General features: G+C 33.3%; 4 protein-coding genes across 4 annotated transcripts; 2 read left to right on the top strand and 2 right to left on the bottom strand.

Annotated features, from left to right (window-relative positions):
- The first annotated feature begins 1,794 nt into the window (after positions 1 to 1,794).
- Positions 1,795 to 11,269, top strand: LOC105644243 (Transducin/WD40 repeat-like superfamily protein). Its single transcript, XM_012229529.4, has 7 exons — positions 1,795 to 3,948; positions 6,614 to 6,704; positions 7,067 to 7,224; positions 7,311 to 7,362; positions 7,461 to 7,543; positions 7,694 to 7,787; positions 10,304 to 11,269. Exons 1-7 carry the CDS (start codon positions 2,161 to 2,163, stop codon positions 10,900 to 10,902), a joined length of 2,865 nt encoding a protein of 954 aa, XP_012084919.1. The 5' UTR covers positions 1,795 to 2,160; the 3' UTR covers positions 10,903 to 11,269.
- Positions 11,270 to 13,101: 1,832 nt separating this feature from the next.
- Positions 13,102 to 15,497, top strand: LOC105644244 (protochlorophyllide reductase, chloroplastic). Its single transcript, XM_012229530.4, has 5 exons — positions 13,102 to 13,260; positions 13,544 to 13,642; positions 13,752 to 14,283; positions 14,638 to 14,996; positions 15,123 to 15,497. The coding sequence occupies exons 1-5, from the start codon at positions 13,207 to 13,209 to the stop codon at positions 15,276 to 15,278; spliced, it is 1,200 nt and encodes a 399-aa protein (XP_012084920.1). The 5' UTR covers positions 13,102 to 13,206; the 3' UTR covers positions 15,279 to 15,497.
- A 48-nt stretch (positions 15,498 to 15,545) lies between these two features.
- On the bottom strand, positions 15,546 to 18,462 carry GPCR (G protein coupled receptor). The gene is made up of 6 exons (XM_012229531.4): positions 18,144 to 18,462; positions 17,836 to 18,014; positions 17,156 to 17,267; positions 16,935 to 17,051; positions 16,528 to 16,842; positions 15,546 to 16,013 (listed from the first exon to the last, which is right to left on the bottom strand). The coding sequence occupies exons 1-6, from the start codon at positions 18,306 to 18,308 to the stop codon at positions 15,675 to 15,677; spliced, it is 1,227 nt and encodes a 408-aa protein (XP_012084921.1). The 5' UTR covers positions 18,309 to 18,462; the 3' UTR covers positions 15,546 to 15,674.
- An 804-nt stretch (positions 18,463 to 19,266) lies between these two features.
- On the bottom strand, positions 19,267 to 20,659 carry LOC105644246 (aluminum induced protein with YGL and LRDR motifs). The gene is made up of 3 exons (NM_001308808.1): positions 20,207 to 20,659; positions 19,970 to 20,090; positions 19,267 to 19,460 (listed from the first exon to the last, which is right to left on the bottom strand). Exons 1-3 carry the CDS (start codon positions 20,657 to 20,659, stop codon positions 19,267 to 19,269), a joined length of 768 nt encoding a protein of 255 aa, NP_001295737.1.
- Positions 20,660 to 22,441: the final 1,782 nt, after the last annotated feature.

Raw genomic sequence — 22,441 nt, 5'->3', positions numbered from 1 at the left:
ATTTAAATTTGTAATTTGGATAAATTTATTTTCTTGTCAAATCTCTGTCTATGTTTAGTATTTGGTAACTGGAAGAGAGAGAAATAATGCCCAAGTTGTTCTAACAGGAACAACTTACAACTTCACCTTATCATTGAGGACATGTCTTTTTTTGGGGGGATTAATAATTATTCATGAATTTTTTATGTAATAATAATTTGTTCCACCTTTCCCATTTTTCAACTAGAGATGTTTGAATTTTATGTATTTATTTTTAATTTTTAATGCTTTATAATTAGGAAATTTATTTATTGATTAATTCAATAAAAAAAATGTGATGCCTATCCCTAGTGGTGTACCTTATTTAAATTCCAATTAATGAAAAAAAATAAAAAATTTGGCCTACGACTGAATTATGCTAGGGCTTTAAAATTTTTGGGATATGTGCTTATAAATTGACAAAGTATTTACTCCTACGAAAATAACCCCTGCTGTGTATTAAAGGCATTTAAATTTATAACAAAAAGAAAAAAAAAAAAAAAAAAAAAACATGAATTTTCCCTCTCCACCTAGTTGGGGAGTACCTAGTAACAAGGGCACGCCTATGTTTGTTTTTAGGATTAGTTTTTTCCTCTCTCTCTCTCTCTTTCATACAAATTTTCATACAACCAATAGAATATAATATAAAATTTATAAAGCATAATTTTGATTTTCTTTTATAAATAATATATTAAACATGTAATTTTTTTTTTTTGGAATTGGTGATTATAATATGAAAAATGAGAAATTTTTTTGTGCTCTTAAATATTATTAGTACTTCAATCTTTTAGTGAAATTTAAATATAATATTTTATGAGTAATTTGGATTAGACATATTAATGGTCCATATGCGAATTAAAATCAACTTGAAAAAAAGATTAGATTAAAACGGAATTAAAGGGAGATAGGTTAATCTCTGGATTTCTTCTTTTTAATCAAAATTAATAATAAAAAAATGGTCGAAATTAGTTATAAATTATGGGAATTGATCAATTCTAAAAGCAATATTAATCTATATACTACATATTGAATTAAAATATATTTGCAAATTTCTTACTTAAGCACACACGGTTTATATATATATATTTTTTTTTTTGACATTTCACACGGTTTATATTTAATTAGACTATTAAACCATTTCGTATATTTTTTTATATAAAACTTAAAATTGATGAATGATATTATTTTATCATAATAAAAAATTTTATTTAAAAAAGTAAACTTTTTAATTTTGTAAGCTTGTTTTTGCTTTTTAACCTAAATCTTAAATTCTTTATACACCTTCCAATGGAAATATCAAATTTTTTCTCTCTAGATATATATCCTACTATTCCTCATTCTCCACTTTTAACAATAGTAATAATAATGTTAACAATATTCTAAATATTCATTGACAAATATGAGTATATCATAATAAGAAATAAAATATAAATATAAACAATTGAAATTTCCGGTTTAGAAATATTTTTAAAAGAAGAAATTTATTTTTTAAAAAGAAGAAATTTATTTTTCTAAGTCATAAATGATTATTTTTCAAATTAAACAATAAAAAATCCACTTAATTAAGTAACTATGCACTTTACACTATTATCAACAGTAGTTTATGGTATTATTTTAATTATTTATATTTTGAAAATGATTATTTTAATTAGTTATTATTATGGTGAAAACATAAAAATAAAAATTAGGAAAACAAAAGAACTAGAAAGAAACATAGTCCAAACAGAAAACACACTCTCTAAGAGTAAATCTCTCCTCCACACGCGCGCACATTTACACACAAAAACATCACCTCTCTCTCCCTCTCGCTCTCGCCCAAGCAGCACATACATAGGGCTTTGTTCCCTCCTCTCTCTCTCTCTCTCTCTCTCTCTCTCTCTCATCGGATCTGTCTTCTCTCCGATCTCCCCAATCCCCCACAGATCGCCCACTCAAAACCCAAATACCAAAATAACTGTAACCAAACACACCATTTCACAACTCAATAACACTAACACCTCCAAATCCTTCTCTTTTCTCGTTCCCAATCGTTTCTTTGGGCATTTCCATTTCCATTTCCAATCAATTTGGTTTCCTCCAATGGAAATGAAATGCCCTTAGAGAAGCAGAACAACTACTAGTTCGAACAATGACCGCCAGGAAATGAGCAGGAACAGCAATATTAAGCATAAGCACCGCAACGAAGAAGAAGAAGAAGAAGAGGAAGAAGAAGAAGAGGAGGAGGAGGAAGAACAAGAAGAAGAAGAAGAGCATTTCTACGAATCCCTCGATCGCATTGCTTCTTCGTCTTGTTCTTGTTCGGCATCTAACTCTGACTCCGAACCTGATCCTAACCCGACTCATTCCAATTCTAGCTCCAACTCTCCTGGTAATAATAATAACGACCACTCATTTCCTATTCCTAATTTCCCCTTATCAAAGTACGATGTTTGGATCTCCGAGCCTGCTTCGGTGTCCGAGCGTCGTCAACGTTTGCTTCACCAAATGGGCCTCAGCTCTGACCCTTCGCTTTCGCGGGTTAAACCAGAAGGTGGGGATTTCAATTTTAATCGGTCGGTTTCATCGGATCATTTGAGTCAGGAACGACCCAGTTCGAGTACTTCTTCTGCTGGCATCATCCGGTCTAAATCAGACGGTGCTGGTTCGAGGGCGGATCGGGCAGATGGCGATGATAAGTGTAATGATAATTTTAATTCGTGTTCTTCTTCTTCTTCTTTGTTGTCTGTTTATTCTCCTCGCATTCTTTCAAATGATTTAATTAATGTAAATAAATGTAACTCCAATTATGACAAAAACAACAACAATAATGATGTTGTTGTTGGTAGCCAAAAAACCACCAATCTTTCTTCTCCTCCTAAAGCTAATGCTCTTTCCCCAAATAAGCCCCCTTCAGGTAAATATGGTAGAAAAATGGATATGTATCGATCTGATTCCACGAATTCTAATGGGAATTTGAATGGAAATTGCTCGAGTGCTAACTTGGGAGACCTTATTGAGCAACTAGATTGTAGTGTGGTTGGTGGGATTGATAATACTAGTACAGCAGCAACAACAACCCAAGCGTGTACTATTAAGAATCTCGATAATGGAAAAGAGTTTGTGGTTAATGAGATAAGGGAAGATGGTACGTGGAACAAATTGAAAGAAGTAGAGACTGGAAGGCAGTTGACAATGGAGGAGTTTGAAATGACTGTTGGGCATTCACCAATTGTGCAAGAATTGATGAGGAGACAAAATGTAGAGGATGGTAACAGAGAAAACCTTGATTGCAACACCAATGGAAGTGTTGGAGGTGCAGGTTCAAAGTTAAAAAAGAAGGGTAGTTGGCTTAGGAGTATAAGGAGTGTGGCAAGTAGTGTGAAGGGGCAGAAAGAGAGAAGAAGTAGTGATGAGAGGGATACCGGGTCTGATAAGGGAGGGAGAAGGTCAAGTTCAGCTACAGATGATAGCCAAGATGTGTCATTTCATGGGCCAGAGAGGGTAAGAGTAAGGCAATATGGAAAATCATTCAAAGAATTGAGTGCTCTTTATAAGAGTCAGGAGATACAGGCGCATAGTGGGTCCATTTGGAGTATTAAATTTAGTTTAGATGGGAGATATCTAGCAAGTGCAGGTGAGGATTGTGTGATTCATGTTTGGCAAGTCATAGAGATGGAGAGGAAAGGAGAGTTGCTGAATGATAAACTAGAAGATGGAAATTTTAACTTCTTGTTGACAGCAAATGGGTCACCTGAGCCTTCTCTGTTGTCACCGACACCAGATGGTCATTATCAGAAGAAGAGGAGAGGGAGACCATCTATAAGTAGAAAATCTCTAAGCTTGGACCACATTGTTGTCCCAGAGACCGTGTTTGCACTTACAGATAAACCTATTTGTTCATTTCAAGGACATCTAGATGATGTGCTTGACCTTTCATGGTCCAAGTCTCAGGTTAGTTACTATTTTTATTTTTCTTGTTTACCCTTCAGAATATATATTTACAATTAGTGCTTTATGTTCCCCCTCTTTTAGCAACTATTATGTGTTTGTTGATCTTTCTTGCCCCTCGTGATGGAATACATTTGTTGTTAAATTGATTCAGCCGTGTGGTCAGCTGATTTGTTTTTTTTATTACATTGATACATTTAAATGAGCTTCATTTATTCATATAATGCAGCTTAGAGGAAGTACTTCTGTTTCCAGTTCTTTTTCATTTTAGGGTATTTAAGCAGAGATTTTCAGATATAAGCTGATGAATGTTCTTGCAGTCTTCTGCGCTGTTCTTTTTCCTCATAGTTTTCTAAAAGTGTAAAAAGGATAAAGTTTCCTCATAGCAAGAAATAGAATAAATAAACAACCCAAAGAAAAAACTCATCACTGAATTCACTGCAGAAACTCCTCTAAAGATCCCATTGCATATAAAGAAGGCACATAGACAACTGTAGTTAATGATAACTGCGGGATAGATTCTGCTAAAGCTATTCGCATTCCCCTTATTCAAATTCACCAGACAACTACAAGAGTAGTTCCATAGGAATTTCCCTTTATTTCCATCCCAGAACCCGTGAAATTAACTAACTTAAAATTCCATTTAAATTTGTTTAAAAATTATATTTAAAAAATATATCTAAGAGCCCATTTCAAAGATGCATAGCAGCAGAGGCAATTCAATAAAAGACGACCATGGGTATCGCAACTATTAAAATGAATAGCATGTATCTTTGCTTTGCATCTGCTTTTAATAGCAGTAGGCCAAACAAAAGCCTCAACTTTACAGGGGTTTGTACATACTGTTGATTGTTATGAACTGGCTAGAGAACTTATATTAGATTTATAGTATTGAGAATTTACTCTATCTGCAATTACAAACATAGCGCATTTATCTATGCATATGAATAAATAATGTTGCTTGGACCATAGAAGTTGTCTAACAGCCTTACATTTCCACATGTCCAATGAAATAGCAGCAGGATTTGAGATTGAGTCTCCATGGAAGGATACTAACTTGCTTTTGCTATATTGACTGCCTATGGAATAACTTTCATGTTTGTGAACCTTGTTAGGAGCAAACACAGTATTGTTGTCAGGTTTGGCATGTTTGTGCCTGCTACAAAGGGGAAGATTGATTTTCTTCTATCAACATTTGTCACAGGAAGAATGAGATAGTCATTCTTGGCTTGTGTTGATGTGGCAATCTTAAGTTGCTGGGAAGCAGCATTTTGAATCTTGGAGAACTGTTGCATAGATCTTGAAGTTCGTGAATATTTTCTCAATTGGCAGGACATGGGACCTAATATGTACAAAACAATGTTATGACACAGAATTAAAACTGTGACTTCAGGGTTATGAGCTTGCTAGCTACCAAGCTGCTCTGCCCAATGTGATGAAGAGAAGAAATGGGAAGTAGTTTAATGGACGGACAAGAATATAACTCCACCCTTTTTTTTTTCTTTTAACTTATTTTGGTACAAAACAATGTTGAGGAGATGGGATTTGAACTGACTTCAGGGTTATGAGCCTTGCTAGCTACCAAGCTAATGAAGTGAAGAACTGGGAACTAGTTTATTGAACAGACAAGAATTGAATGTGTTCCCTTACCAAATCTGTATAAATACATAGTGGTAAAAGGAACCCTCTCTAATTGACGATCATAAAAATGGCTAGAAAAAATGAAGGAAATTAATAATCCTTAGTACCATGCATATCTTTTAATGGTCGTTAGCATCTGCCATTGGGAACTTCTTCATTCTTCCTGGCCCATTTATGATGTCATGTGTGATTAAATTGATTTTTATAATCATTAAAATATTTCTTAAAGTTGGATGAATGGAAAGGTTTAGGGGTGTAAAGAAGAAACCAATCCTGTAGATGAAGCATGATATAGTTATGAAGTTGTGATATGTATAGTTGTTGAGAAGAACACTTATTTCTGAAGGTAGAAATGAGTGTTTATGGATCATTCAAGTTGAAGTTCTGAATATTGCTAGTCTGAGAAGGAAAGAAGAATCTGGCATTATTTTTCCGGCTTGTAATAGAGTTGAAAAATACGGTTGCTATGCGTATTTTTGTAATGTATTTGGTCAATTACTCCTAGTTTTGTACTTCAAAGTTTCTTTTCCTTTGGGTTAGCTGCATATTGCAATCTTAAAACATATGTCTTGTGTCATATTAAGTTTTCTGGCATTGAGAAATATATTGTGGCTGAAAAGCAACAGTCTCTGCACGTTCAGAAATTTCATCATTATAATGTTTATTAACTCCTGGTTTCTTACTGAATTTGTTATATTTTAGCATCTTCAAAGCATTTTAAGAATTTCCTATATCTTAAAAATTATAACACAGTTATTATTTATTTTGAATGTAAGTTTTATTTACATCTTCAAATGTGGGAGGGAAAGGATCAGAAATTTGAGGATTTAAAACTCACTAGTTGGTACTGATATTTTTTGAAGGATTAAGGGCGAGTTTGACATTCATTCCTTTTAATTTTTGATTTCAGAATCTTGGAGACAATCTAAAAATATGTCGATGACTTTATCAACTTGTTTATGGATAACAAATTAACAAAATAGTATCTGCAGAATATCCTAACTGTATTGATATTTGTTTTCCACAGCACCTGCTTTCTTCTTCAATGGATAAAACAGTGCGTCTATGGCATTTGTCGAGCAAGACTTGTTTGAAAGTATTCTCACACAGTGATTATGGTAACTACATTTGTCAATGGCTTCTAATGCTTCTCTCCCTTTTATCTCTTTCTCTATTTAGCCTGTACTTTTGTTGCCTGTTAAATAAAAGTCTGCTGATACAATTTGCCCCCTTTTCTAAAAGGTTCCCCCTTTCACTTTTTTCTTCCTCCTTTTCTTTATTGAAGCACTAATTAACTTAAGGTTTAGCCATTAGTTGCATTGTGAAAGGTTCATTCTCTTCTTAGGGTAATTAAATTGTGAATTGGTTTAGCGTGATCCTTTTTCCCCTTAATTTTCTTCCCCTCTCCTTATCCTTTCCTTCGATTGAACCAATTAGGTATTGCTAATTAGCATTATTTGTATGGTTTCTCTTGTCACAGTAACTTGCATCCAGTTTAATCCTGTCGATGATAGATACTTCATTAGTGGATCCCTAGATGCAAAGGTTCGCATATGGAGCATTCCTGATCGTCAAGTTGTTGATTGGAATGATTTACATGAGATGGTCACTGCTGCTTGCTATACTCCAGACGGTCAGGTTGATTGCAGTTAATAATTGTGTTTATGGCCTGTCTATATCATGCAAAAGATTTTAGCTCAATGATTTTTTATGGGGTTTTGAAGGGTGCACTTGTTGGTTCATACAAGGGAAGCTGCCGTTTATACAGTACATCTGGTACAAGTTGATAAACTCTCTCTCTTTCTGTCTCTTGGTTGTTTAATTTGATTTGCAACTCACTGCTTTTTCTTCCCTTATCTGATATTACTTTTCAGAGAATAAGTTGCAACAAAAGTGCGAAATTAATCTGCAGAATAAGAAGAAGAAGTCTCATCTAAAAAAAATCACTGGATTCCAGGTAGCCTGACTATTTAGCTAAATAAGCATGTATTTGATTTATTTATTAAGAGAAAACATCGTGATTGTTTTCTTGCTGATCTTGTCATTACTTTCCTTGTGTGACTACTATGTATGATCCTTTCCGATCTTTGATCTGTTTTACAAACAGTTTGCACGGGGAAGTTCATCAGAAGTGCTCATCACATCAGCAGATTCTCGAGTTCGAGTTATTGATGGTGTTGATCTGGTTCACAAGTTCAAAGGTGGGTTATGCAGGCATGTTGTTTCTTTTCTTGTTATTTCTAGCTGTATGGAACTACATTATACCTGAAGGTTTTATTTTGCAAACCAATTTGATTGATTAAGTCAATGATACCTGACTCTAGCTACAAAAACTAGCAACCTCTAGCATGAACATTATGAATGGACTTTAAGCATCTGCACCGCCTATATTTCTCCAGATTTACATTTGCAAGGAGATTAGGTGTCTGTTTTCTCTGGCATCCAAAGTCAAAAGGGCTAAGTTAATTTTCTTAGATTGTAGATATGTTGAATCATCGCAATTCATCACTATCCCTGTGAAACTCTAGGAGTCTTCTAGAACTTTCTGAAAACGTGTGTTGAGGTGAAACAATGTAAAATTGCCTGGGGCTGTATTGATCTGAGGAAGGCACCTGATATTCATGAACCCAAGCAGGTAAAGCATGTGCTTGAACGTAAAATCCTATTCTTTTTATGGTGGCACTTTTCTTGACAGTTGATTCAGACAGCAAACTGTAATTGACTAAACTTTTTGGGCCTGTTTATAAGTTGGATAGGTGATCCAGTAGCTTTGCTTTTCAGTTAGCTCTCCCAATGAGTTCATTTGTTTCACATGCTATTTTATTATTGATTTTTTTAGACGTTGTCCAAATCTGTTTTCTCCCTTCGTATCATGTTTTGCTTGTGTAGCCAATTATTTTACTTGTTCTGTACCATGATTCTTAGAGTGCAACCCCATGTAGTTTTCTATTCAATTTTCATTTCTGTTATTTTGTAATTGGAAGCGAAAACTACATTAATTGAAATACCGAAATTAGACTGCAGATACTTGTGAGAACCACTAGCTTATATTTTGAACAAAATTTATTCAAAACACTCGAACCAAAAATTTCCTGTCACCTCAAAGGAAGAGAGGTGGTAACTTATACACTTTGCTAACAGCTTACCACATTCTTTAAAGCACTTCGATTCTCCCTTAAGTTATTTACAATACAGTTGTGGTGTGACTTCCTGCATCTTTTTATTCCTTGCCTTGCTCTAAAGTTAGATCCTTCGTAGTATCAAGCTCCATTCCTAAGTTCTTCAATAGATCTACCTGATTCCAGAAGTGCAACATGCCAAGAAATGAAGAGTTCCTGTCTGCTAAGAATGAAGAACTGGTGCTTAGCAGATTCTATCTTTACAGAGAAAATTGTACATTCAACAACATTTTCTTATTGTCATATAAGCAACTGCCAAAATTCCCTCTCAAGAGGCTTTCTAAGCAAACGAGAATGCTTTAGAGGGAACTCTTTGTCCAAATAGCTTTCATGGTAACAACACAATTCTTTGATGTCTAAATTCCTTTTTCTTCAATAGTGCCTACCATCTCTTTCCTCCCCCTTATCCACAATGGTAAAGAGAAAAAGTAAAAAAGAAAGGGAGTTACTGTCTATCAAAAGAATGTTTTATGTTGAACTCAGGGCAAATTTATTGCCCAAACTTGAAGGTTCCTTCTAAAGTCAGGTTCTCACTTGACTAACTTTGTCACGACATGCTTTGGGTTGGAAAAACTGATATATTGTTGTTTTCGTGCATAAATTAATTTGCAAAAGGTATTGCAAGTTTCTGGAACAAACTTTTAGGACTCAGGTTTCTCTGTACATTATTGCTCTTTCAGAGAAGTTTTGTAGCATTATTTAGGGGAAGGGATTAACGTCAAAATCTCAGTCTGACAGCTGCAATTGAAAAATATATTTCCTAATAGCTACCTCATAAACAGGAACTTAATTTAAGCATTCTTTTAGTTGTAGATCTTCAAATTCACACTTACTGAAATGGTTGTTCAATTTAAGGAATTTAAAGAAATGAATACTTCAATCTAAGATGTGAACTTCTCTATATAATCTCTCTCACTTTCTCTCATGCTAACCTTTTATTTAACAAGGAATGTCGATGAACTCTTGGATTTATAATACATCTTGAGAACTTGTGGTGAGTTTGTTCTATTGCTAAAGTTGAGTGGAGTTGATGCATGGATTTTTGTTAAGAAGTAGGTGGTAAGAGAGAGTCCAAGACAAGATAGAGTTGGCATTTATAGGAGTTTGTGATGACACAGAAGTGCTGTGCCAGCATATTGTGGATTTCCTTGATGATAGGATACATAATAGTATAGAACGAACTGCATTATTTGGTTTTGAAATTGATTGGATGGAGCTCATTTTGTGTATATTTTACCTTCAAACTAAGAAATGCTTTCAACTCAACTATAACTGTCAATTATGATAATTTTTTGTCATCTTTGCTTACCATATTTTATATGCCATCTTTGCTTACTATATGAATCAAATATCCAAACTGTCAATTATGATAAATTTTTGTGTGTATTAGTTCATTCTCAGAGTTGATTTTCTTTAAGGCAGTGTCTTGTAGTGCACTAGTTCTGTTGGATGGCAAAATACAAGTTTATGCTAGTAGATTAACAAGCATCTATAGTACTGTACCATTCTTATAGCTGAAGTTGATAATTCTGTGACAGGGTTTCGTAATACCAACAGCCAAATCTCAGCCTCTCTTACAGCCAATGGAAAATACGTAGTCTCTGCTAGTGAGGATTCTTATGTATATGTATGGAAGCATGAGACAGATTCTCGAACTAGCAGAAGCAAAGGTGTTACGATTACGCGTTCATATGAGCATTTCCACTGTCAAGACGTATCCATGGCTATTCCATGGCCTGGCATGGGTGACACATGGGGAATACAAGATACTTATCCTGGAGAACAGAATGGCCTCGATAACCATCTCGATGAGGTATCTGTTGCCAATCATCCTCCTACCCCTGTTGAAGAATTAAGCGGTAATGAAGGATCACAATCATTATCAGGGTGCACGAACAGTCCACTCAATGGAATTATTTGCAGTGCAACCAATGGTTATTTCTTCGACAGAATTTCTGCAACATGGCCAGAGGAAAAACTGAATTTAGCCACAAGAACTTGGAGTCCCCGCACTAGTGTGGATATTTCGAGCGGGATGAGTCAAAATATGTCAGCTTATGGTATGGTTATTGTAACTGCTGGTCTTCGAGGGGAAATTAGAACATTTCAAAATTTTGGATTGCCTGTTCGAATTTAACGTCCGAAGAAAAGGTAAAGAAATGATGGTGGGCAAATTGAATTGGCAAAAGTAGTACAGTAGAAAGTGTTTCTCCATGGTTAAATGTGTACAGAGAGATATTTGGTGAGATATGTAATATTTAGTGAGTTTCAGTTCTTTTCTTGTGCTTATGCTCATCGGATGTTGAGTGCAGATGGATAACATCCATTTCCGGTTGAGCATTTCAGAAAAAATTATAGATTTGTTAAGAAAAAAAAAAGGAAAAAAAAAAAAAATACACCTTGAATTTAGATACCGATGTATTTCTCGTGTCGGGAATTGTAGAGTTATGAGCATGGCAAAAGCTTATTGAATTAAAATGAAATTCTTTTACATTCGTTCTCAATAGTCTTGTTCAATCTATCAGCTACTTTCTGTTCTATTACTTGTTCTCTGATCGTGAAGAACTATATGCTGTCTACCATTTACAGTTGCAAAATTACTTCACATAGTTCCATAATTTTTTAAGATAAGTTTTCTCGAGAAAACATGATCTTTCAAGAAGTACCAAAATAAAAAAGCTGACTTTGAAACTCCAAGATTTTAAAGTCTTAAGGACATAATTCTTCAACTAATGAAGAACTCTTTCATCCTATAAAAGGAAGAAGAAAACCAGTGAAGAAAACAAAAATAATAAAAGAAAATAAATTTATGCCTTAAAAGATATAGAGATTAACATATCTGAAAATTATCTGTGTTTATTGAATAGAAAAAGCAAATTAGAAAAAAAAAAAAAAAAAAAAAAGAAAAACGAAAAAGGACTCGCTCTCAATCAAAGAAGATGGTCAACAGTTGGAAAAACAAAATTCAAAAACCACCAAGAGTAAGGCCAATAACTCCAATTTATAAAATAAAATACTAAGTTATTAATTTAAGTTTTATAATTTAAATTATTATCTTCTGAATCAGAAAGAAGTTAAATAATTAACTTTAGAATAAAATCTAGTTGGGTCTCTAAATTATAGTCAATTAACACTTATTCCCCAGTTTTTATAAATTAATATGACCTAAGATAATAATATTTGCTTAAACTTACTATCGAGTTCTTTTATCTGAAAAAACACAAGTATTCATCCAAAAAATATATTCAATTAATGGTGAAGGTGGTAACTTTTTTGACAGAAGGATCTGATAATGAATTTAACCAAAAATAGAAATACAATAGTAATTTTTAAAAATAAATGTGCAAAAATTTTAATTAAGATATAATTTAGGAATCTATGTGTATTTTTACTCTTTTACTTTATATAAAAGTGGATAAGTTTGGTTAGCATTGTAAATCATCTACTAACTCTAATTTCTTTCCATCTGATTTGATATTTGACGGAAATACAAGTACTTTCTATGTAAGTATATAAGTAAAAACTACTGTATTTTTTAAGTATTTCTTGTCTGATGTTTTCATATTATACATAGTTTGAAAATGAGATAGTGTAATTTTGTTTATTTTCCAATCTTGTCCAAAGACTACCAAAAACAAAATGGCATAACCATTGAATTACACATAACCTAAAATAAAAGCATAATGGGAGCAATTTGAAGAGTAAAGATAATATAATATCCCAATTGACAAATGAATTTATTGTAAGCTAAGTTGAACTTTGAGGCTTTTAGTGAATTTTTGTATTCTTATAGATAATTTTGTTTTAAATTAGACTGAGAAAATAAACTTAATATAAAATAAATTTATTTTTAGCTTAACTAAATTTTAAATTTATATTTAAAAAAAATGATATTAATCAAAATTGATTGATAATAAATTTATTTATTTTATTAATTAGGAGAATTCCTAAAATTGGTAATAACTCACAATCACAAAGATACATTACAAGACAAAGCCAAGCTACCAAAAAATGGTTCAATTGGTAAAATCCCTAATCCATAATCCAAAACATCAGCCCTACCATTCCCTATCATTGTCAAGACCAAGCCCCATATCTTGTAGGAGTGGAACTTTTTGGGAACAGGACCGAAATATCCCTTCCTATGTAAACTCACTGTAAGCCATCATTTTTATAAAATCAAAAATCCAATATTATACCATATGAAATCTAAAAGTCAGTCTCTCATTGGCTGCTTGGAATTGATGTGGCAGACACATTTGCTCCATTTATCTTATCCTCTCGTATCCAAAATAGACATCATCCCACTATGTGTATATATATTTATATATATATCTCATATTGTAAATATCTCCTTCAAGCACTCTCTTCTTGTTCACTGCAAATACTCAGACTGAACTTAATAGGAAGAACTTTAGTGCCATATTAAGACTATTTGATAATGGCTCTTCAGGCTGCTTCTTTAGTTTCCTCTGCTTTTGTTGTCCCCAAAGAGGTTTGTAACTAATGCCTTTTTGTTACTTAAAAATTCTGAGTTTTCACTTATATAAATAGTAGAATTTAAATCGCAACTTATTGTCAGAATTCTGCAAGAACTATTAGTGTGCTTATGATAATTTATCCTTTGAAATATGATTTTAGGAATTCATTTATTGTAAATTGAAAATTTTTGAAGAAAAATAAATTAAATAAATTTGAACAATTGAACTGTAAAAAGACACATTTTGTTTTTGATGCAATAGTTCAAAGAAAGATATATGGTGTTGTTTCATGTGCAGGGCAAATCTAATGCATCTTTCAAGGACTCCAGTTTGTTTGGAGTTTCACTCTCAGATCATCTCAAAGCTGATTTTAGCTCTTCTGCATTGAGGTGCAAGGTAATGATTAATGCCTACATTTATTTATTCTTGAATTTACAGCTAAAAATTTTCACCATACACAGACAAGAATAGAGATGTATTTGCTGGTTTATTTATTATATGGCAGAGGGAATCAAACCAAAGAATTGGGGCTGTGAGAGCCCAAACAACGGCAACAGCAAGTCCAGCAGTGAACAGGGCATCCACAGAAGGCAAAAAGACCCTAAGAAAGGGCAGTGTTGTGATCACTGGTGCTTCTTCTGGGTTAGGTTTAGCTACAGCTAAAGCTTTAGCAGAAACTGGAAAATGGCATATAATCATGGCCTGCAGAGACTTTCTTAAGACAGAAAGAGCAGCCAAATCAGCTGGCATTGCCAAAGAAAATTACACAATTATGCATTTGGATCTTGCTTCTCTTGACAGTGTTCGCCAATTTGTCGACAACTTTAGGCGATCTGGAAGGCCTCTTGATGTTCTTGTCTGCAATGCTGCTGTTTACTTGCCAACAGCTAAAGAGCCTACATTCACTGCTGAAGGATTTGAACTTAGTGTTGGCACTAACCATCTTGGTCATTTCCTCCTCTCTCGTTTGCTTCTTGATGATCTCAACAAATCCGATTATCCATCAAGGCGACTCATCATTGTTGGCTCAATTACTGGTACGACACATTTGTTACTAATATACATACTATAGAGCATGCTTCTAGCTTAGTAACACTTGAGTCGTCTCCATGCTCCAGAGTAGTAAACTTTCAAGTTCAAACCCTCTGGTCAGAGTCAAATTTGCCAATATGCATGTTCTTAAAAGAAATTCTCAATGCTGATCACAGTTTTAAGTCGCGGAAATAAACTCTTTTCAGAAAGAAAAGGGAAAGACTGATTATTACAGACGTACCTTCCCTGCAAAACAGGGAACTCCATGCATTGGGCACAGCCTTTTTAACATTTTATTTTTCTTTTTAATTTAGATAAGTTTGGCTAATATTTTAAATTTGTTTTTATGAAACCTTTAGGGAACACAAACACATTGGCTGGCAATGTACCTCCTAAGGCCAATCTTGGGGATATGAGGGGACTTGCAGGAGGTTTGAATGGGCTAAACACTTCATCCATGATCGATGGTGGGGAATTCGATGGTGCCAAAGCCTACAAGGACAGCAAAGTTTGCAACATGCTTACGATGCAAGAGTTCCATAGGCGCTATCATGAAGAAACCGGCATCACTTTTGCTTCCCTTTATCCCGGTTGCATTGCCACAACAGGCTTGTTCAGGGAGCACATTCCTTTGTTCAGGCTTCTATTCCCTCCGTTCCAGAAGTACATTACCAAGGGCTTTGTATCTGAAGATGAGGCTGGAAAAAGGCTTGCTCAGGTAAATTAAAGAAGTGAAAACAAATGAAAATAATATATATATATATATATATATATATATATATATATATATGAATTCCATTTTCACACATTATGCAGTAACATTACCTGTTCTTTTTCACTTCAGGTCGTTAGTGAGCCAAGCTTGACAAAATCAGGTGTGTACTGGAGCTGGAATAAGGATTCAGCTTCATTTGAGAACCAGTTGTCTCAAGAAGCTAGTGACGCAGACAAGGCTCGGAAAGTATGGGAGATTAGTGAGAAACTTGTTGGTTTGGCTTAATTACATTCTTCAAGTTCTTTTCAAACTAATTGTCGTCACGGGAGAGGATGATGTTACTGCAGAGCTGAATCCTTGTACGAGTGAAGCTTGTATTCAGATACTGTGCTTTTTGTAAAACAATTTTCTGTTGTAGGAGTAGATAACTTGTTTGTACCATTTGACAATAAAATACTCATCCTCGTTGCAAGTCACAAATAACAAACTTTTTTTAAACTGAAATGATTTTTTTTTGTAATTCAAGATCATATATGCAGACAGAAGCACAAATAACTCCTTGGAAAATGAGAAGATATTATTGCGATTCAAGATCATATAGACAAAGTACAGACAGCATCAACGTCCATAAACTAAAGTGATATTACATATCTACTTGCTTTCGAATATGATATTGCAGTTTTAGAGTTCGTAAGCAGGAAACCTGGCTTCAGATGGTTCAATCATGTCAAAAAAGAGATACGCCATTCCTCCAATACCTTCAAATAGTGAATAAGGCCGATCACCTCCATGCATCTTCCCCTCTAATATGAGTTTTTGTGCTTTATCATGTAGGAAGCACGCAAATGCTTTAGCTCTGTATAAGTATTCCGCTCTACCTGTTAATCGGTATAGTGAAAAGAAGACGTAGGTATTCCCACTAATGCCATGACATATACCAACTCGCCTGAGGAGACCCCGGTTCCAAACCACCTCCCCTGCATCTATAGCTGCTTGCAGAAATTCTTTATCTCCAAAAACCTGATTACTTCAAGCATGGTCATATGGTACTGACACTATTATCTCTCTTAGGAAATAAGAAATGGTCATTACTTGGACTGATTTTGTTGTGCAACAGGTTATCAAGCCATAATATGGAATTGTAACTTTCTCTATTTTCATGTTTCAGAATTTTGACCACGAGAAGAAAGGAAATGTTGCCTTTTATTTTAAACAATAATTTCTGTTTCAGATATAAACGAAATGATTTCTTTTCCTAGTGAAAGCCTCTTAAGTCTTCACTGAATGCTTAATGCTTATTTGAAATCATGTATATCAAATCAACACTAACACATTAAATTTCAATAATTGCTTGCAACACAATATTAAATCTAGCTTTTCACACACGTGACAGTGTTTTGCTTGGCAGGTAAACATACATATAGATGAAAGCAACGCAAATAATACATTCTTTTCTTACTATTTGTCATGGCTATCTCGAGCAATTATTCCCTAGCCAGTTTTCTAGTTTAAATGGAAGGTCTAAAAAGGTTACCTCAGCTGCTTTCACAAGGGTAAGAGCTACCCCAGGAGCACCATGACACCAATGCACAAGACGATCTGATTCATTTCCTTCACTCGAAGGATAATTACCACTGGGAAAACGGGTCTCAATCATGTAGCGTAGGGTGCTCTTCACAGCCTCTATTTCATCTTGCTTCAGTTCCATGTCCATCAAAACGTGCATGATCCCAGCCATCCCATGGGCAGCACCCAGATACTTTTTTCCATGCCATTCATACATCAGTGGACATTTCCCTTTGTGTGACAATTTTTTCCCAGCCTCAATTATTTCATCCACAGCTGCTCTCTACAGAAGTTTCAAACCCAGATTAGCAGATGGCTCATCTTCTTCGATAAGATCAGTTAAATTGAGAAGATATCAAACATAAAATGCCTTACTCTGCAGCTAGAAGATATTGTCTCTTTACCAATATGCTTGTTGAGAAATGAGCAGGACCATAAGAAACCTGCTCTCCCATACAATAACTCATACGGCAAGTCACTGGGAAGTTTGATCTGTGTCGAGATTAATAAGAATCTGTTAATTGACTTTAACAAACACAAACCAACAAGTACGAGAAACAATGTCCTGAACATAAGGGAGGAGATGCGATCAGCACCTCTTTAAATTGTGTTAAGTAAAGATCTAATAGCCTTTCATCACCAGCATGCTTTGCAGTGACAGCACCAAGAGCACAAACACCAGCCCGCCCACATATGAATGTGACACGCCTGAAGTTCATGTACGTTGCATAAGCAGTCTAATCAAGCTAATTAAATTACTATTCCACTGATTGGTAAGTGATGAACAAAACACAAAGCCAATCCATAACTAAAACCAGTTTCAACTTTGCAGAACACTCTCAGCTCAGCGATTCAATTTCATATATTATACCTGAATTTAAAATTGGGTGCAGACTTCTAATACATCTAAAAAGAGTTTCATATTACGTGTACCAACTTTAGTTGTGCAAATTCCCTTTTTTATACTAAACAATATAGTTGAATTGCACTTGCAGTTAGATTGATGTCTCAACTAGCAATTCACGTGTCATCCAACAACCCATGCCAATATCAAATAATAAATTTACATTTAGAATTTAATCTAGGGTAAGCCAGAATTGAGTCCACAATTGTGTCCCGTGCATAACCTTAAAAACTCCCAGATAACTCTCATCAGTTGTAAGATACAAAAAAATAAAATTTCTCACTACCGATGCTATATTAGCATCCTAAAGAAAAATAAGCTAGGTCGGCAAAGATAACATAACCACAAACAAAAGAGAGAAAGACTTATTACCCAGAACCCCTAGAAGCAGAATCACAAGCCATGACAATATCAGAACACAATTTAAGATCATTATAATTCTTGGTAACTTGATAAGCTTTAAATAGTAAGTAAGCAGTCCCTAACATCCCTGTATAAATAGTATAATCTTGCACACGCTTTCCACTTAATCCCCATGTCTCCCTAACCACCTGAAGCGAAAACAACAAACACTTAATGGGCATTTACAAAACCTTAAAGAATAATCAAACTCAAGAAAAATTTTACAACTTTGATACAAAAAAGAAACAAAATTTGAGGTCTTTAATAGATAGGAGTACAGTATCTTTGATGTCTAAAGCTGATCTTTTGAGTCTCTCAGTAACAGTGTTGTAGGGAAGAGAAAGGAGCTTTGTGAGCGAGTCTTTGCTTGTTTCAGTAACAGCTTCTTCTAGTATTTCTGGTACATAATTTGGCATTTCGTTGGGGAAATACCGGTCCGCCATTTCTCTACTCTCTCTCCGTGTGGAATAGAATTGCGTTTACAGAACAACAGGAGAAAGCTTTGAGTTCTTCGCGTTTCTAGAGTAGTGTCAAGTTAAGCTTGTACTAGAGTGATGAAAGTAAAAAAGAGAGCGAAAAAAGAAAGTTCCAATTTAATCCGCTATTATATCCAAATAGATTAGATTTATCTCCAGTCGGTCCATAAATCCATTCATAAAATAAACTAATTAAATTTTTATTATTTAAATTTAATTATATAAATGATCTTAGCATGTAACTTTTTTTTATTAGTTTTTAATATTGCAAAAATTTTTTATCTAAAAATAGCTATTACGAAAAATATTTTTAGATAATTTTTATTAATTCATGTAAAATTAAAATCTATTTGTCAGTGAGAAATTCAGTTAATTAAATAATCGGATTTCTAAAGATTGGAAAAAATAATTAATTATTAATAATTAAGTAGTATCAAAATTTTGGTTAAAAATAAACTCAGTTCACCAATGTTGCCAAAAGGTTTACAGATTTTTTCTAATTAATTTTAGTTTTGGGTCATTGGCTTGCTAATTTTAGAACGTTGGGGTTGTGCTCAAAACACAAAATTATTTTTAATATTTCGATATTTCATATTAATTGCATTATTATAAAAATTCCATTGCATTTTTATAATTATAATTATATACGAAAATATTAAAATTTAAAATTACCAAATGCAAAAAAAAAAAAAAAAATTATACTCAAATCAACTCAAGTATTTTAGATTATCTCATCTAGTATATCAACTCCATTCACAGGGGAAAAAAAAACAAGGTAAAAGATGTTCTTTTTTTATTATTATTTTTCCTTTAAAAGTCACATACTTGCATTGATTGAGAGGGAAATAGACAAACCAATAAAAAAAAGAAAAAGAAAAAGAAAAAAAAGTAGATAAATGAAAGGAAGAAGGGAGATAAGGGTAGTTTAGGCATGAGAGTCCCACTCGGTCCAATTAGCTTCACTGCCTCTACGTGGCAAGCTGTTGATTCTTGTGTACTTGTCAACTTTGAAATTTGCTCCACATATCACTCCTTCACTATCAATTCTTGGCATTGCTCTTATCTTATGCATTGGATGCTCAAAGCTCATCAATCCTCCTTCGCTGTGGAACATAAAACCTACATCCACATTTTTTTTTATATTTTATTTTAATTAATACAATCAAATCAAATTCCTATTAGTTAATCTTAGTATTGCATAAATCAATCAATTTTTATTTAACAATTTAATCCTTCAAAATTCAAAATTTATCATTAGTCAAAAAGACTAATATAGCTGATGAATATAATCAGAAGATTAAATGATAAACGCTCTTTTAAGTATTTTTTATATATCATTCAGCTTGCAAAATTTTCATTTAAGACAAATTATATTTCTATAACAAAAAAAACAGAAGAAAATAAAAGCGACTAATTGTATGATTAAAAAAAAAAAAAAGCAGAGATTGGGATTTGAATCCTTATTTATTGAATCCACTAAAAGATTGAGATTTGAGGAGGGTAGAAGAGTATTAAGGTAATTTTAAAAAAAAAATTAGAATTAAGATAAGCCAATTGTTTTTTTTTTATTCCGTATATAAAAGTTGAAAATTGACAGTTGGAATGAAAGGAAGTAATTCCTGTGTGACCTGTTGGGAAGGGAGCAAATGATTTGGCACATCCAGCTTTTATGACCTCCAAATCATCTGATATCACAACAGAGCCGTCAGCTGCAATGCCCCAGAAAAGCTTCACTCCACCGTCAGAGCCCTGCAACCATATGAATCTCAGGATTTGACTCTCCCTTTTGTAACCCAAAAAAAGAAAATTTTTAAAATTTTAAAATTTATTGTAATCTATATTAAAAGGAAACTAATTAAACCTACCAGAGCAACAAAGACAGTTCCAGCCTTACTGTCATAAATAACAAAAGCAAAGCTTCCTTCAAGATCCTTAACAACCTGATCTGCAGGGTATGGACCCCTATCTCGAAGGGTCCTATAAGCCTCTATTACAAACATGACCTCGTTACTCCCTTTCGTTAATCCATATTGCCTATTCAGTAGACACAAGTTGTTCAAGCTCCCCAAGAAAAGGCAAAATATGTCCTCAAACCCGCAGAACAATCTTTGATGTTTTGAAAAAGGGTTTTCAGGGCGAACATAGGCAAGAACTGCAGCTTGACCAAAGGTCATGGAGCAAGTGTTGTTTGGATGATGAGAAAGGAATTCATCAAGAGTTTCTTGAGGAAGCTTTGGCTTTTTACTGCCATTATTAGAAGCTGGACTGTTTAGCTCATCTGGCGGGTTAGCAAAAGCTTTATGAAATATGGCTAACATTTTTCTTTTCCTGATTTTGATTCTTGGTAGAGTGTTGTTCGTTGGAATTCTTGTAGTATTTATATATATGCTCATATGATCATTTGCTCTGATTATTTTTTTGGTTTTTTGTTTTGTTTTTCCATTGTTTTCTACTATTATTGTTTTCTACTGTTATTGTTTTCGGAAAACTATGGGTGACCATGACATAATTAGGACGTGGATGTTTTTTGACGGGATAAGGATTCTCGTATTTTGAGGTAGTCTTATCTTTGAGTAACAATGAGCATGATTTTCTTTTTCAAAAAATAAATTCCTCCCTCGCGCGCATGAAAATTTTGATTTTCAAAAAATTAATTATAACATCTTTAAATTATAATTTCAGATTTATTAGATAAAATTAGTTATTTTAAAAGAGTTTATCAGTTGATTATTAGAGTAGTTTTTAATAAAACGTTAAAGTTAAATATTATATGAATTAATTTTTAATAAAACGTTATATTAACATTTAAAAGCTAGTTCATACGCTAGCATACGCTAGGTTAACGAATACTATAAAAATAACATTTAATCAAAAAGTTAAAAGATACTTAAAAAGCTATTCTCAAACATAACATTTAACACTTTGACCATTATGTTTAAAAGGAGAGACTAAAATATTAATAAAATCAAAATGAAAGGGTAAAGTGTTAATGACAATCATAAATTAAAGATCTTATTGACCGTTAAAAAATTATTATTTTAAATAGAAGAATCAACATGTTAATGAAACTACAAATCAAACAAGTTATAATTAATTTTTAAAATTAAAGTTTGTCATATCTTATTTAACTAACTATAAGAATGATTTCTTTTATTTAAGGAAAATAAAAAATTACCATTTTCAACTTAAAGATTTTTATTTTTGTTATAAAGATTTAAATTAGAGCATTACAAGTTTTTACATTTTAGTTTTGAAAATTTTCTTAAATATCTACAGACGGAGTCATGTCATACATATTTATTAACAGTGATTGCTTCCTGTAATTTTGAATTATTAATTGTATTTGACCAAAGAAAATTAATGATTAATATGATTACAAAAAAAAAAAAAAAAAAAAAAACTTTGCAGGTCATACCAATTTAGAATCCCAAAATCAAATCAGCCAGCAGTTTGTGTGAATTATATTAAAGTAATAACAATGGGATATTATTATGTAAGCCAAAATGTAACATCACGAAAGAAGACAACCTATGTAAATTTTCCAAGGAAAATATCTTAGATAAGTACAGAACTAACCCAACACATGGCTCATGAGGCCAGCGAGAAGAACAACATAACAAAGTACGTTAAGAGAATTTTTTTTTTTTTTTGAAAAAAAAAAAAAGACACGCCATGCTTTTTTATTCTTGTGGACAGTAATTAGTAATATTGAATAGGGTTTGGTAAGAAGTGGTAGGCTTATCCAAAAAGTAACAGTGGTGTCAGTGACAGTGACAGTGACAGTGACAGTGACAGGTTTATTGAGAACTAAGAAGCCACCAGCTGAGCTTGTGCTTCTTCTCAGGAATTCCGTGGGAGGACGCATAATTCCAGTTTTATCTTCACCTGATTGATCTGATACTTCAATTCTTACTCGTTTTTTATGCGATTGCACCCCAAATCATGAACCTCGTCCTTTATTTCATTATTATTATTATTATTATTATATCTGTACCTTTATTCTTTTCTCTTTTTATTTTCATAATTGCGAGACTGTTACCAAAATTATCAGAATTAGACTTTATCAATTGAATCATTATCCATTATCAAAATTATTTTAA

Source organism: Jatropha curcas, chromosome 7, assembly GCF_041381405.1.
Source record: "Jatropha curcas cultivar XTBG-Jc1 chromosome 7, XTBG_Jcur_1.0, whole genome shotgun sequence".
NCBI lineage: Eukaryota > Viridiplantae > Streptophyta > Magnoliopsida > Malpighiales > Euphorbiaceae > Jatropha > Jatropha curcas.
This window is presented reverse-complemented; position numbering and strand designations above follow the sequence as displayed.